Source organism: Aquarana catesbeiana, linkage group LG02 (assembly GCF_042186555.1).
Source record: "Aquarana catesbeiana isolate 2022-GZ linkage group LG02, ASM4218655v1, whole genome shotgun sequence".
NCBI classification, from domain to species: domain Eukaryota; kingdom Metazoa; phylum Chordata; class Amphibia; order Anura; family Ranidae; genus Aquarana; species Aquarana catesbeiana.
In genome coordinates this window covers 164318727-164335928 of record NC_133325.1, presented here as the reverse complement: position 1 = coordinate 164335928, position 17202 = coordinate 164318727, and the positions used below count along the sequence as shown (strand labels likewise).

Here is a 17202-nt window from a genome sequence, read left to right as displayed (position 1 = left end):
GTGTATCTAAATCTGCTAGTGCATCTAACATTCTCCTCCCCCCAGATTAAAAATGCCGATGTCCAAAGTGGCTTCTTCATTCAGTGTGGACAGTCTGATACAAAAAGTGTGTTAATGGCCAAATCACCAAGGAAACAAGCCTAAACTCTGCAATATATATATATATATATATATATATATATATATATATAATTATATATATATATATATATATATATATATATATATATATATATATATATATATATTTATATATATATATATATATATATATATATATATATATATATATATATATATATATATATTTATATATATATATATATATATATATATCCACTTGCCGCCCGCCAGATAGCAAAATGACGAAGGCAAAGTGGTTTCGATAACCTGACCAGGCGTCATATGACGTCGCCAGTATATCAAGCCGCTGCACCCCCCCCCCCCGGCTTGAACACCGATCTATGTAAAGAGTCTCTAACGCAGACTCTTTACCATGGGATCAGCCATGTCCAATCACGGCTGATCACAGTGTAAACAGGAAGAGCCGTTGATCTGCTTTTCTTCACTCGCGTTTGTCAGACGCAAATAGAGGAGAACCGATCGACTGCTCCTCTGACAGGGGGGTCTGTGCAAGTGCTAGGACGACTTATATTCCTAATGCCTGTGATCCCCTATCTGTTGTAAGTAGAATTTTAATAAATTGCCCATTTTTAATTTGGATGCTGCGCAATGAGTTTTCCTTTTCTTGTATAACCAATGGTCCAATCGGCTTCTGTGGATACCCTGAGCTTTTATCATTGGCTCGCCTTCACCAGCGGTTCCATATGGATGATCTGCACCTAATTTGAGGGGTTACAAAGCTCACAGATGCTGTTATAGACCTTGATAGGTCTTTGGATCTGGTAAGAAGATATTTTTACCTGACCTATTCAGACACTGGGTGATGCACTGAATTTAATGGACTTTTGCACATTATCAATATATTGACTTTTGTGTCACAATTTATTGGTATATTCACTTTAATTGATTATATGTCAGTTTTTCAATTAGACAGCGCAACACTTTTTTTTATATATCTTTTGGATGTTGCTGTATGTTGTGAGTGCTGCTGTCACATCATCATATATTTGAATTGATTCACATATGCGGAGCACATTTCATTTTTCTTTATTTATCACAGTTACTATGCCACTTACTAAATGACTGTCTACTTCCAAAAAGAGGTCATTTGGGGGGACATTTGTACTGTCCAGGCATTTTGGGGCCTCAAGAAATGATCATGTCAGGATTGATCAATTTTCAATTATATGTATCATAGTTTGTAGACTCTATAACTTTCACACAAACCAATTTTGATACACTTACTGGGATTTTTTTTTTTTTTTTTTTTTAGACATGTAGAAGAATACATTTGACCTAAATTCATAAAGAAATGACATTTTATTGGACATGATTTATAACAGAAAGTAGAAAATATAATTTTTTTCTAAAATTTCTGTCTCTCTTTTTTTTTTTTTTCAGTTTGTACAGTATAATAAAGAGTAAAAATAAAAGCTCTATTTGTGTAAATGATATAATTTTCATTTGTGTACAGTGTTGCACGACTGCACAATTGCCAGCTAAAGTAGAGCAAAGCTGAATAGCAAAAAAATACTCTGGGGGGTAAAACCTTCCCGAGCTCGTGTGGTTAATAGGAGTAGGCTAAAAATAATTGAAATTCAATGTGGAAATTTATTTTTGATTTTACATTTTGATCATAGACACACTTCAAAGGGCTGGCTCCCTCTAGCTGGAAAGGGTTAAGTATAGAAGGCCGTGTGCTTTTCAATGGCAGTATCAGTTGCTTGCAAATCCTGACTGATCTCCCTAGAGCAGTTACAATGAACATGAAGCACACAGTGCCCGGGGTGTTGTTTCCTTTCTTCCCAGCTGTGGCTGGTATTATTTTGCACACCCTAACCTAGCAGGGGTTGTCTGTGGCTGAGCCAGGTTGAGCCTAGCATCCCCACACCGGTCACTTTTACATCTCCCGCCCCACTCCCACGTGAATGCACACGTCAGGTCCCCTTAGATCCCTCACCCAGCTGCAGATGCGCAGCACAAGCCTGGATCACATCCCCAGCCCCACCGCACAAAAACACTCTACAAAAAAAAAAAAAAAAATGTTTTATTTAACATGCCATACCGGAAGAAGAAGCCATATTTATCCAGCCCTCACTTTATAGCTATCCATTTCTGCCACAGCTGAATGCAATAAAAAAAAAAAATAATAATAACAATAATTCTGTGCTGCTGGGTGGAAATAATGCATCTCCTGGAGCCAGAAGGCTGTGAATGGTAAGGTATCAGCATCCTTATTTGGATTCATGTGCATGGTGTGTATTTTGATGTGTCTTCTGTATGGCTTGCCAGTGGGGGATAAGCTTCTTATCTGTGAATAAGGGGGATCTTGTATTGTGTTTGTATTGCCATAAATGTTGTGTGCGTTTTTTTTTTTTTTTTCCCCTTGCAGTGAGGTGGCTTCCCAGCAGGATCAATGTATGAGCTGCTGCTGATGCAGGTCCCTCGGTTAAATCACGAGTGGATGGATGGCAAGACAGATCAGACTGGGGATGCTGAGAGCTGAAACAAAAGAGAAGCCCTGCGTGTTTCATCCGAGGAAAAGAAAGAGGAAGCAAGGGGGAGGGAAGACTTAAGATCCAACGGCTGGAAAAAATCCAGCACCTTGTCCAGATCATTGCCTTCACACTGGATTATTGCTATTTCTTTTTTTGTGGGCTAATTTTGCAGAATAACATTTTTTTTTTTTTTTCGGGTGGATATTTGATTGTTACTAGGGGGCATGGAAGGCGACGCTCTCCCAGAAATAGGATGGGCAGAAAAGATATCTCATTATCCCAGGCAGTCTGCTTCTTCTTTTTCCATCCTGCATCTACGTTAATTGCTTTCTCGTGTATTCAGTTGCATTTAACCGTTTCCGCCTTCCCTCTGATTTCGGGTGGTAGACGTTAGATTGTTGCCCACCTCCCCCGTTACCAGCTGTCAGCCTCCTTTGCAGTAAGGTTGCAGGTCTCCCCCTGGCTGACCCCTTTTTCAGCACTTGCTAGTATTGCCTGTTGGGATCATTAAAATTATTCTTTTACAAGCTCCCCTATACATGACACTGCTTTAATTTCATTTTCTTAAATGAATCATTAGAGCTCAGATTATTTGCTCCCCCACCCCGTAATTTTTAAGGGTTGGTGGATGCACCTTTTTGCAGTCCCTCCAGACCCTTTAGATAGACAGTAGGGAATAGCACTCACTTAACCCCATGCAGTGCAGTCTTCTCCCTGGTACACAGGAGCACAGAGGAGCGAGGAGCTTTCTATTATCATTGGGTCAATCTGGACCTGTGTCCATGCCTCTGTTTCTGGGACCTGTCTGGCTCTGTCCTGGAAGCCCCCAAACACCCGGACCGCCGGCTGGTGAATGATGTTTAAGTACCGGCTTCGCATGTTCTTTAATGAACTGAAGGTTCTGGTGCTGACCCGATCTGGGCGAAGTGAACCTGAGCCGGGCCACGCTATGCGCGGACTCGGCGTGGGGGGCTGTGGATGGCCACCCTTTGCGGACTGCTCCTCCAGAGACGATGATGAGGAATACTATGGGTCTGATCCCAGAACCCGCAACCTGGGACTGGAAGAGAAGGACGGGAGGCTTGGGGCTGCGCTGGACGCCGTTTCCCTGGGCAGCAGTATCGATAGTGGCATGAGGACCCCGCAGTGCAGAATCTGCTTCCAAGGCCCTGAGCAGGTGGGTTGTGTTCATTGTTGCATGGCTGTAGCACTTCGGGTCAGCCTATGTATGGCATAGTGTCTCACATGTAAGTCACCTGAGGTAAATGGTCTGGGGGTGTGAATATAGAGGCATGCATTATGTTATGGTTTCTCTTCTCAACAACAAGCTTTGTACCACAACGGGTGGCATGTCTGAGATGCCAGGACTTGCATGTTTATGTCTTGCATTCTATATCCATAGAGTCGTGTGAGATGAGAAGGGTTTTTGGAGGCATATATAATTCATTTGTATTATATATGTTTTCTTCATTTTATTTGCAGAGCATTATAGGATTATCTGATTTAAAAAGACACCTGTTATCTGTAGCTGTTTTAGTGGTTGTTATGGCTGTGTGTGGATTAGATGTGCATTAAATGTCTATGATGATATTTACAGAGACCATGGTCACTGCAGGTAAGGGAAGTTCTTGCAGAATGGCTAGGCTCATTTATAATACATGACCATGGTAAGAAATTGGAAAAAGGGTCTCATCAGGTGTATATATACATTACATCCTCAGTATGTCTAGTTATCCGTCTTATAACAATAGCCAACACCTGTGTAGTTCTTTAGAAATGGACAATGGAAACACCAGGGTTGCAACAGGGATCATTTCTCTTGTCTGTTCATTGTAATACAAAAGGCGTATTGGCTTTGCTTGGAGAGCTTACATGAGGAAATTTGCATAGAAATGTTTCTGAGTAATTGTGTCTGAGATCTCGCTGCTCCATCTAAGCTTGATTGTGTCTGAAATCTCTTCCTGGGGGCACGGTTTAATATCATAAGCTGAAGTGGCTATTTACCGACATAACGGAGTGGTCATTCAACCCAGCTGCTGCTACCGGAATCAGACAGTCACAATGCTGATGATTTACTGGGGTGTCTGAACTTCCCTTGGGTGCTTGTCTAGAAATAGACCAAAGGGTGATTCCTGAGAATAGGCTTGCATGGTTTCAGTCATCTGTGTTTGTACATTATGTACTACATTTCTTATAAAATTGGATTAGATCACTGGAAAAAGCATGATGTTTATATCTAAAGGCTGACACTGTCTTTTCATATTGTGAGAAATTTCAAAAGGGTATTGTGGTTGTGGTATTGTAAGGTAGGGAAGCTGGCTTCTACAGCTATGTTTAAGTGGAAATATAGAGGAACCATTTTTAGGAAACAATTGATTCTGTAAGCCATTTAGAAGTCTTTTTTGTGAGTATGGACTACAAGATGTTCGCTATCACTTTTATCATCCAAAAAACCCAACTGGGTGCAACCTTATGAAACTAGTTTTACATTGCTAAAGGCTTAATTTCCCTGACTTTCCAGCTAGGACCTGCCCTCCCACCATTCCCCTGTCCAGTGAAAGTTCTGTTACTGGACATGGAGACATTCTCAGTGTGAAATGAGACAGCAGGTGGGTGGGGATTCGCATAACAGTCAGGAAGTCAAGTAATAAAATGAAGCCAGTTTCAGAAGGGTGCACTGATTGGCTTTTCTGGCTTGAAATAATAGCAGTAATTTTCCGGTGCCTATATCAGAGGTTCATCATAAAAGCCAATGAACAGGTAATGTTAATCAGAGAACACCACATTATGGCAGGTCAGAGAATATGTTCAGTTTCAGTTAAAACTAATTTGATAATTCACTGAAGTTGGACTTCATCAGGGTCAATGGTTCTGGGTAGAATTGCAGTCTTAGGTCATTTGATGCTGTATGTGCATTCTCCCTCTTTGAGAACTACAAAAGGCCTCTATTGGAACTAAGACAGTCTAATTAATAAAAATAATGTTTGACTGAAGACCAAATAGAAGCTACACTCCCCACAGTACTTGACCTTTGTATAATTGGTGGATTCTTAAAGAGATTGCTACAGATGGTGGCATGCCAGAATGAGATACAAAGCTACAAAGTCACCAGCATTCCAAATAAATGCATCTTGCATATTTGTCGTGAAGATAGTATCACATAAGTCATAAGAGAATGACTTTTTGGGCTTTGTAGTGACAATGTTTGACTAATGTTTATCACCACTAAGTATAAGTTGTGGGTTTGGTTTTAAGAACCACTTTAGGACCTAATCAGTAAATGTAACTCTTTAAGGAGGAAGAATTGTCTGGTAGCAATTCCACCTACGGTTACCACAACTTGATATTTACAATATAAAATCCATGTTTTCTTAAGACCACGTATACACTGTCAGATGTTTCAACCATGTCATTAGAACCTAAGTTATCAACTTTGGTATGTAGTTACTGCTTGCTTAAATACAGTAAAACCATCATATAGTATAAACTAGTGTAAGTTATAAATCATTTACAATACAAACCTGAGGATGTGGTTTAAGTTACTGATTGGAAAACATTTAAACATGATTAGATGGTATTGCTAATAAGGTACATCCCCTAAAGCCAACCTGAACTGGGAGGTTACCACACAGCAGTGTCACTAATAGCATCCAGTGTACTGTGTAAAGTGTTCTAGGCTGGATTGACTCCCTATAGTAACATTGCAAACCACCATTTAAGTCTGCATAAACCAGCTGCTGATGCCACCATTTTAGTTTGTGACAGACTTCATAGATGTCACATATGCACATTGTGGTGAGTGTAATCAGCACATACAAGGTGTCATGTGACCTACCCTTTGTTTACAGTCCTGCATGACAGGTCAGGTAGCATGAGTGCTGGATTAAAGCACTGATCACTTCATCTCTAAGGGGAGTAGTAGAAGGAGGGTATGCCATATTATATGTTACAGTAACACACAGCAAAACACTGTATATGTGTGTTTGGTGCTCTGCCATTCCTTGTTAATTGAATCTAAAGGCACACACAGTTGTGTTGTAGTGCACCAAAATGCACAGATGAAAAAAACAGAGTGGGACATTTTTTTGTAGTTAGGTGTGTTAACAGGCTATGCATGGTCCAGTGCATACATGCACATTGAAGCATTATTGGCCCTCATCTGATGCACACCTTATTTGCATTGCTTTACTATCTTAACAACAAATCATTTTCACTTCAAGTGTGATTTAAGAGGTACTTCCGATACAGTGACCAGCACCAGGAAATACTTACCAAACATTGTTTTTCATAAAGGTATATATACTTAACAATACTAATAAAATGGAGAATCACTATATTAGAAGATCTGGCAACTGTCTATTATGACTATGATGGTCTGAGTTGAATGTTTAAACTCCAGTGCAAATTAGTCTTTGCCCAACCACAGTTTTGCTGAGTTGGTGAAACATAGATATGCACACATGCTTAAAAATCCCTGTGACTGAAGGTAAGGAGCTTCACTGCATACAAACTAGCATTTTGCTTACTTGTTACTCCATATACCGCATGCATATCAGCACTGATCCTTAAATTGCTTGCACGGCTAAATAAAAAGGGCAGCCTAACAAGTTAAATTAGGTTTTATGTTTTCTTTCCTATTATGATCTTACTTTTCTCAGGTAGCAGAATTAAATGTTATTTGAATCTAAATCCTGTTTCATTACTAAAACGACAGTTGATTGTTGCTAAGGAATTCTTCTACACGGTGATATAGCTGACATTGAAGACTGATGCAGGGTGGCCACTTCTGAATATGATATGTACTAAGTATAGCACAAGAGGTTGAATTGCAGTCTGTTGGGAGTATGGGAGAACAGAGTAGAATGACCATTAATTATACTAGGGCAGTGGTCTTCAAACTGCAGCTTTGCTTACCTTTATCTGGCCCTTTGGGCACTGTCCTCAAACTGATATGAGGCACTAATCCTTCCACTATCACCAATGAAGAGGCACCATTCCTCCCACTGACGCCCACATTGGGGCACTATTTCTTCCATGGACACCAACTATTGTGCACTGTTCCTTCCACTGACACCAATGATGAGACATAATTCCTCCCACTATTACCAATGATCAGGCAGTATTCCTACTCCCACTGACCATCGGGCCTGAGATATAGTCTACTCCCACTAATACTGGGGAATTTTCTACTCTCACTGGCTACAGTCTGGCCCGCCTAAAGTCTGAATGACAGTAAATTGGCCCTTTGGTTAGAACATTTGGAGAACCCTTTGCTGGGGCTTCATTCTTAAGAAAGAGTTTGTAGAATGGTGCCAATCTGAATGTTAGCATTTGAGTGAGAACACAGCACAGTGCTTATTTGCCACTGGTGTTAGCTCAGTTTTGAGTATGGGTGTGCAAAAAGACATGGACCTAAGAGTTGTTCACAAGTACATGTAGGCATCAGATGTTACTTATCTACAATATTCAGCATGCAGATTAAAAACTTAGCAGTTCATTTACTACATAGTTATAGTTTGCAGTACCACTGCACACCACAGCCCACCCTTCCAATCCAATGGTATGCAGCCTGCAGTATCCTATAGAGTTCTTTCTGCTTTAAAGGGAACTAAACCCTACTATCCTTTGCAGCCAAGGAAGCTGACACCTTAGCCTCTGTTTGATCTGCAGTTGCCATGGTGCTACACATGTTATTTTTCCCAGCATGTTTTCAATTTAATGGTTTTGGGAAACAGTTAGTTTGATGGGTTTAGTTCCACTTTAAAGCAACAGAGTGAACTTTGACAGGTGCTCTACAGGCTTCCCAAAGGAGTCCCAAAAGCTGGCAAAGGGCTAAGCATAACTATTAAGTCCATCAACGTTCTGTATGATTGTGCAGCAGTTTGGCCAAAGTATGAATTCTGTATGAGGTGGATAAAATTATCCTGCATTAAAAAAAAAACAGAGAGCACTTTTGTAAGTAGCACTGAAGGATTCTTGCCCCATTAAGCTTTACACCCTCAGTAAGCATTCTCCATCAGTTTTTTCTTATTGTTACAATCTCCCCTTTTAGGCCTCCTCTGCAGAAGAATACCTAATTTTTCCTGTTAGTGCACAGAAGGGTTCCACTTCCAGCACACATTCAAGCTTACGCTCTCATTTACCACTTCCTGCTCTGCCCTACTCAGTGTGGCACTCCTTCTACCCCACTCACATTTATACTGTAACATTCTCCTCTTGTGTGGCTTCTTCTCCCCTCATTTTTATAATGTGCCCTCACTGGTGCCCAAAGTCTATGGTGTGATTGTAATTTGCACCCCAAGGAAAATAAGGTGGGGCCATCATCATGTACAGCACACAGCAAATTGGTTGCTCATACACACAGTCAAAGTAGTGAGAGCAGACACTCAAAGCACACACACAAATAGGGTTGCCACCTTTTCCTCAAACCAAATGCAAACACTTTAGTGGCACAGAGCCAAATTTTGTTTCCATAGTATAAACTATAATATTATAAAAGACACCTTTGGATGCCCCAAGGAGAGTAGTAACTATGGGTGCTGCAGTGAACACTGTGTTTGGCCCAACTGCTCTTGCTGACATCATCGCCCCGCCCCCAAGTGATGCCAAACCTGCCCCTAGACAGCCACCCGCAGCTCCCGGACAGCAACAGATTTATGTGTGACTATCTGGGTTACTTGGGGAGCCACAGCCCAGTCTAAATCATGTGTCCGGATTTCAGGCAGACTGAAACCTGGACACATGATTCAAAACCCGGACTGTCCGGGTGAATCCTGGACAGGTGGCAACCCTACACACAAACAGAGAATATGTGGAAAAAGCACATGCGGTTAGATCATACACAGAGCACACAAAGTCAGACCATACCCAGAGCACAAAAAAGTCAGAAACACACTGACAGATTTTACAGAGAGAATAGACACAACACTCAGAACATTCTGAGAACACAAATACTTTACAATACCCACTATTAACATTGTGGCAAGAGTTAATAGAAGAGCTAGATGGCAGCATGGCAAAATTATTATGCCTGCCCTTAATATAGTTCTGACATTCTTCTTGAATATAATGCATTGTGACATATTTCCCAACAAGAAACTCACAGTCATCCTTTCAGAGAGGCATACTAAATTTCTGAGCATGTGGCAACCATGGCAAAACTATTTACGCCTAATGAGCTTAGATGAGGATCGCTTCTTCCTCTGAGGTTCTGGGTGCCCTATGCTCCTGGGGGGGGGGGGTCACTTTTGCATCTGGAGGGTCCCTCCTTTCCTAACCTTCTTTACCCTTTTACTGTATTGTCCACTCCCACCTTACCCCCACTCTTATTCTTTTTCATTCCTCCTCTTTTCCATCATCTTCACCTTTCCACTAAATTTAATTATCCACATATCTTGCCCTTTCAAGCCCTATAGAGACAGATACTCTACCTTCTTTTTCCTTGCCTTAATACCTTTGCAACTATATTAACTCAATATATACAATCAAACCAACCAAGGCTGGACGCTGAATTACAATAATTGTTGTTAAAGTACCATTAATATACAACTTAAAAAGCATTCCTTAAGGTTTCAAACTTTCTTACTTTTGCATTTCGAACAACATGTTCTGTGTTTCTTATCCCTATCTATGACTCCTATCTCATCTTATTGATTGGAAAATCAACACAATTTTGTAAAAGCATATATGATGCACATGTAGGAAATGTTCCTGTTGTGTGTCTTTAAGAAAGTAACTGGTGATAAATATGATGATTTAGTTGGCACACTAAAGCAATGAATCTGATGTTTTCTATTCTATGATCTTACAGTAAAATAATTTGCACACTGTGTATTAAGATAACCCTTTGAGAAATTTGTAGCGTTATTTCTTTGCATGCATGGGACATAAGGGGAGTATTTAAAAACAGGAAAATATTAAGGTCCCATAAATATGTAGGCTATTAGCATAGGTCACACAACATGTACAGAGCTATTGGAAAATAGTGTTGTATAGAGTTATGAATGTAAAACTTGGGAAATACAGTATGTGTAACACTCATACAGCCATCTTTGAAGAACCATGTGTTAATATCGCTATATTTCTGGAGCTTTTATGCTGTAGTCCAGATGGCCATGTTTGGCACAGCCATAATGTTACACTGTCACCCCCATGTTTTTTAATCCTTATTAATAATAACATGTACACTATAGTAGTATTAAAGGAGAAATCCAGCCTGAGCTAGTTTTGGCTGGGCTTCTCTTATGGGTCACAGGAGTGCAATTCGTTTTTCACTCTTGTGACCCGTTTTCAGCAGAGAGCGGTCTGAAGTCCGCTCTCTACTGAGGTCACACAGATCAGTCCACGCACCGTGTCATCCCGACTTTGGGAGTTTAGAACCACCAGGTGCCTGGACTGATAGCCGTCTCAGCCTCTCAGCGAGACGGTGAGATGGTCTCCCCCCACCCTTTCACAGCTCAGCGCTCCAGTGAGCGTGGAGGAGGAGAGCTGCTGACTGACAGGCAGCAGCTCTTCTCTCGGGGAGTTGAGAGAAGTGTATGGATCGGTTCTCAGTGCAAAGGCGCCGGGGGACAGATGCAGCATCAGTACGATACTGCACCCTCCGAGGTAAGTATGATTATGGAAAAAAAAAATTCCTATACTTCTCTTTTAACCACTTCAGTCCCGGAAGGATTTGCCCCCTTCCTGACCAGGCAATTTTTACGATACGGCACTGCGTTGCTTTAACTGACAATTGCGCGGTCGTGCGATGTTGTACCCAAACAAAATTTACGTATTTTTTTCCCACAAATAGAGCTTTCATTTGGTGGTAGTTGAAAAAAAAAGAGCGTCAATTTTGAAAAAAAAAATCTAATTTTTGCTATAATAAATATCCCAAAAAATTTAAAAAAAAAACGAATTTCTTCATCAGTTTAGGCCGATATGTATTCTTCTACATATTTTTGGTAAAAAAAAATTGCAATAAGCGTATATTTATTGGTTTGCGCAAAAGTTATATAGCGTCTATAAAATAGGGGATAGATTTATGGCATTTTTATTATTATTTTTTTTTACTAGTAATGGCGGTGATCTGCGATTTTTATCGGGACTGCGACATTGCAACGGACACATCGGACACTTTTGACACTTTTTTTGGGACCAGTGACATTTATACAGCGATCAGAGCTAAAAATAGCCACTAATTACTGTATAAATGTCACTGGCAGGAAAGGGGTTAACACTAGTGGCGATCAAGGGGTTAACTGTGTTCCCTATGTGTGTTTCTAACTGTGGGGGGAATGTGGCTGACTAGAGGAGGAGAGAGATCATTGTTCCTACTTAGTAGGAACACACGATCTGTCTCCTCTCCCCTGACAGAACCGGGATTTGTGTGTTTTAACACACAGATCCTGGTTCTCGCTCTGTCATGAGTGAATGCGGGTGCCCGGCGGTCATCGCACCCGCCGGGCACACGCATCGGCTCCAGGGACACGCTGTGGGCGCGCGCCTGCTCTAGCGTCTTAAAGAGCCAACGTACAGCTACGACGGCTCACCCAGGGGAGCCAAGCTGCCGCAGTATGACTGTGGCGGCTGGTCGGGTAGGGGTTAAACAATACCTAATCACACATGCCCGTAAAACACACCAATCTAAATTAGCTGTTCAAGGTATAGGCACGCTTTTCTATTGTCACTAGAAGAAATGACAGTGCCTTCCGGTACATTTGCAGAGTAGCAGTGTGGTGGTGACTATACAATGAGGACTTGTCCAAGCTTCTATAATTAATCATTGCTTTGTATCCAGTTTACTTTATGGTGTTCGTGTTTGCGTGTGTCTGCTATGACTGTAGGATACACAGTTAATATTCTGTATGAGTTTCAGCTGTCTTATCTGGCTTCTAGTATTGGTCCAGCGTTGTATTAATCAAGCTGTTAACTTGAAAGAGAATTTACACTTTTTGCCTTGAAGCTGTAGGGGCCCGAGGAAGAACAAGTTTAAGTGTAACTTAAGGCAAAACTTTTTTATTTTTTTTAATTTTTTTTTTTAGTTTTGGATAGAATGTCTCTTTGTGTCCCCATTAGGAGAATAAAACTCTCGATTTGTCCTCTGTTATCACAGAGAGTGAAAGTGAAAGAAAATCCCAAATTTTGGCTTGTCACCAGAACAGGAATCGAGGGGAAATCTTCCAATGAGGCCATTCATTTTGGTAACCCATGGATTCTCTCACTTTTTGTCTTGGCTATAGGTCAGAAAGTCAAGGCAAATCTCCCAACAGATGGTAAAAAAACTGATGGGTTGTAACCCTTTCTTACGCTAGCCAAAATGAAAAAAATGTTCTACTGTAAAAGAGAAGTAAGGGTTTCAGGAAAAAAAAATATTCACACCTAAATGGATGCAGCATTGGTTACCCGCTACTTCTAAGGCCGTGTACACACGGGCGGACTTTTCGACCGGACTGGCCCGACGGACTTTCCGACAGACTTTTGACAGACTTCCGATGGACTTTCGAACGAACAGACTTGCCTACACAGGATCACACCAAAGTCCGACGGATTTGTACGTGATGACGTACAACCGGACTAAAATAAGGAAGTTGATAGCCAGTAGCCAATAGCTGCCCTAGCGTGGGTTTTCGTCCGTCGGACTAGCATACAGACGAGCGGACTTTTTGATCGGACTCGAGTCCGTCGGAAAGATTTGAAGCATTTTTCAAATCTAAAGTACGTCAGATTTTGACTGGAAAAGTCCGCTGAAGGTCCAATGAAGGCCACACACGATCAGATTGTCCGCCGGACTCGGTACATAGGACCAGTCCGGTCGAAAAGTCCGTTCGTGTGTACACTGCATAAGACAGAGAACTGAGCAGGTCAGCTGATGGCTGAAAACGGGTCACAGGATGTGCAGAATGAACTGTACTCCTGTGACCCAGAGGACAAGTACAGCTAAAATAGCTTTGGCTATACTCCTTTAAGATCTTCTGCTATTTTTGCTTTGTTTGTCATGGTATAATGATGGGGCTTTTTGTTCAGGTGGACCTAGTGTAAATTAGAAGGAAGCAGGAATTATATAGCACCAATAGTTTGCACATTGCTTTACAAAATAAAGGGAGACAGTACAGTTACAGTAGAATTCAATACAAGAAAGTCTAAATTGCCACTTTGTTACTCTATTACAGTTACTCTGTCACTTCAGCCCCGGAAGGTTTTACCCCTTCATGACCAGGCCCTTTTTTGCGATACGGCACTGCATTACTTTAACTGACAATTGCGCTGTTGTGCAACTCTGTACCCAAATAAAATTGATGTCCTTTTTTCCCCCACAAATAGAGGTTTCTTTTGGTGGTATTTGATCATCTGTGCGGTTTTTATTTTTTGCGCTATAAACAACAATTTAGAAAAAAAAAATCAATATTTTTTACTTTCTGCTTTAAAACATATCCAAAAATTAAAAAAAAACAAACAAATTTCTTCATCAATTTAGGCCAATATTCTGCTACACATTTTTGGTAACAAAAAAAAATTCCAATAAATGTATATTGATTGGTTTTCGCAAAACTATGGGATAGATTTATAGAATTTGATCAGCACCAGTGTCGGACAAATCTGACACTAAGTGACACTTTTTGGGGACCAGTGACATTATTACAGTGATCAGTGCTAAAAAGGGTTAAATGTGTTCCCTGGGAGTGCTTGCTAGCTGTTTGGGGGATGCTCTAACTGGGTGAAGACAGAGATTCGTGTTCCTGCTTAGCAGAAACACAAGAGCTCCATCTTCTCCCCTGTCAGAACGGAGATCTGCCTTGTTTAAATAGGCAGATCGCCGTTCTGCCTTGCTTGGAACCGATTGCGAGTGGCTGGCGGACATTGGGTCCGCTGGACCAGCTGATTGGCACGCCCTCTGCCCAATCAGCGCGTGATCGGGTCTCCGGCTCCCTAGAGGCTATTGCACAAAATGATGTACAGGTACGTGATTTCGTGCAATAGAGCCATTTTGCCGCAGTACAAGTAGGTTACGCGGTAGGCAAGTGCTTAAAACGGTGATGCAACTTGTACCTTTCTTTTGCCTCATGATGCCCACATAGTTTAGTCTCCAAGAATTATGGAAATGGAGGATAGAGATACCTCTTTATGGGAAGTGTCATCTGCTGGCTAGTGGGTTTAATATTTTTCTAGGTAATTGAAGAATGACAAAAACCAATAAGATTCTGTTTTTATAGTATAAATATGCTAGCTCATATCGCTTAAATTGGTTAGCTTGTAATATACTATCATTTGGTGTCACTTTGGCTAGTCATGGAATGGCCACAGGTGATGTAACATATCCTGCATGAAATGTGTACTTACATCTATGAATTGTAAGAAGATATAACCCATTCAAGAGGATCCGACACTCCAGGAAGTAAGGTGGATTACTCCGGATTACTTGCTTAAAATAAAACAGAAATACTGTAAATGTATTTTATACTGATTGGACCTAATACGTTGCCTATTGTGTTACAGAATCTCTTTAAGTTGTTAGTGTACTGCAGCTTTACTTCTAAGTAATAGGTGTGTGTGTTATTATTTGGCTATATTCTTTCGTATCAGAACAAATATGGCAGGCGAGTGTTATGCCGCGTACACACGGTCGGACTTTCCGGCATACTTGGTCCGGCGGACCAGAGTGTGCCGGACAATCCGCCCGTGTGTGGGCGGCGGCGGACTTTTCCGGCGGACTTCTTCCCAAAAGCCCGCCGGACCTAGATTTGAAACAAGTTTTAAATCTTTCCGCCGGACTCAGTTTCGGGCGGAAAGTCCGCTCGTGTGTGTGCTGGTCCGACGGAAAGCCCGCTCGTGTGTATGCTGGTCCGACGGACCAGATACGACACGAGGGCAGGGTATTGCATCTCGCGCTCGCTGCAATAGGAAAAACACATTTTCCTATTGCGGCGAGCGCGGGGCATACCAGGCCCTTAGGTCTGGTATGGATTATAAAGGGAACCCCCTACGCCGAAAAAACGGCGTGGGGTCCCCCCTAAAATCCATACCAGACCCCGATCCGAGCACGCAGCCTGGCCGGTCAGGAAAGGGGGTGGGGACAAGCGAGCGCCCCCCCCCCTCCTGAACCGTACCAGGCCGCATGCCCTCAACATGGGGGGTGGGTGCTTTGGGGGAGGGGGGCGCCCGCGGGGCCCCCCTCCCCCAAAGCACCCACCCCCCATGTTGAGGGCATGCGGCCTGGTACGGTTCAGGAGGGGGGGGCGCTCGCTCGTCCCCACCCCCTTTCCTGACCGGCCAGGCTGCGTGCTCGGATCGGGGTCTGGTATGGATTTTAGGGGGGACCCCATGCCGTTTTTTCGGCGTAGGGGCTTCCCTTTATAATCCATACCAGACCTAAGGGCCTGGTATGCCTCGCAACGGGGCTCGCAAGGTGTCAATCTCGCCGATAAAAGCGGCAAGATTGACATCCTTTGCTAGTCCCGTCGCACCTGAGTCACGTTCAAAATGAACGGACTTGTCCGTGTGTGGGCAAGTCCGTTCATTCTGAAAGTCCGCCGGAACTCCGGCGAAAGTCCGTCGGAAAGACGGGCGGACCTAGCCCGCCGGAAAGTCCCGGCGTGTGTGGGCAAGTCCGTCCGTTTTAAAGTCCGGCGCACCTGGCGGACAAAGTCCGTCGGAAAGTGTGCCGGACCAAGTAGGATAGAAAGTCCGACCGTGTGTACGCGGCATTAACCTACAGGTCTTTCAAGAAGGCTAACTTGTGCCATATCTAAGCTCTGGGCTGATAACTGACTCTCTGGGCTGTTGGCAAAGGGAGAGAACAAGCTTTAAGCCTGTGGGCTGAACAAGAGAAAATCAATATATATCTTCCACCATGCTAAGTAGCCTGGTTTGAGGAATCTCCATTCTTGGCTGTTGTATTTGGACAGCCATAACACGAGCTGCTGCATGAATACCCAAACAGTGACTGCATCTGTAGGCCTGAAAAATTTCCACCTGGCTCAGTTGATTTTTAACTCTTTTCAATCCGGGGTGTGTCGACAGAGACACTCACTGCTTATTTAATGTAATCCTGATAAAAACAGTGTTAACAGCATTGGGCTCAACAAGAGATAGGATGGCCACAGCCTGACACTTCTGTTCTTACAGAGAGAATACAAGTAAATAACAAAAACTGGCCATTCCTGAGAGGGAAGGTTATACTGTTACAAGGAGTGTAGATTTAGATCATTAAACATGGACTGGTGACAGCTTCTCTATACATTTTCGTACACAACCTCTTCGAAGCAAACTTTACATTGAAATATGCCATTCTTAAAGCATGACTTTCATTACAGAAGAAAGATAATTTGTTAGACGAGGCCAGGTTCTTCATTTTGGTGTGAAGAACTTGGCTTTGCCTACCGCATGTTATGGATTGCACATTTCTGTATCAGTTCCAATGTGATATGACTGTTCGTGAATCCAGATGTTCTATTCATGTGATCTGATATATAGTTATTTAAAAAGATCTGTATGGTCCGAGTCATGTTTTTTACATACAAAATACATATCCTAGGGTCTACCAACAAATTAGCGGATGCTCTGCCTCATTTCCAGTGGGACGATTTCCGTGCTCTAGCAG

At 42.2% G+C, this 17202-nt stretch overlaps 1 protein-coding gene across 1 annotated transcript in view; it reads left to right on the top strand.

Annotated features, from left to right (window-relative positions):
- Positions 1-1759: 1759 nt before the first annotated feature.
- Positions 1760-17202, top strand: part of MARCHF9 (membrane associated ring-CH-type finger 9) — a 226020-nt gene continuing 210577 nt past the window's right edge. Inside the window, exons 1-2 of the mRNA XM_073613732.1 lie at positions 1760-2340; positions 2516-3798. Of these exons, the coding sequence (XP_073469833.1) occupies positions 3475-3798 (324 nt within the window). The 5' untranslated portion in view covers positions 1760-2340; positions 2516-3474. The remainder of the gene's footprint in view (positions 2341-2515; positions 3799-17202) is intronic.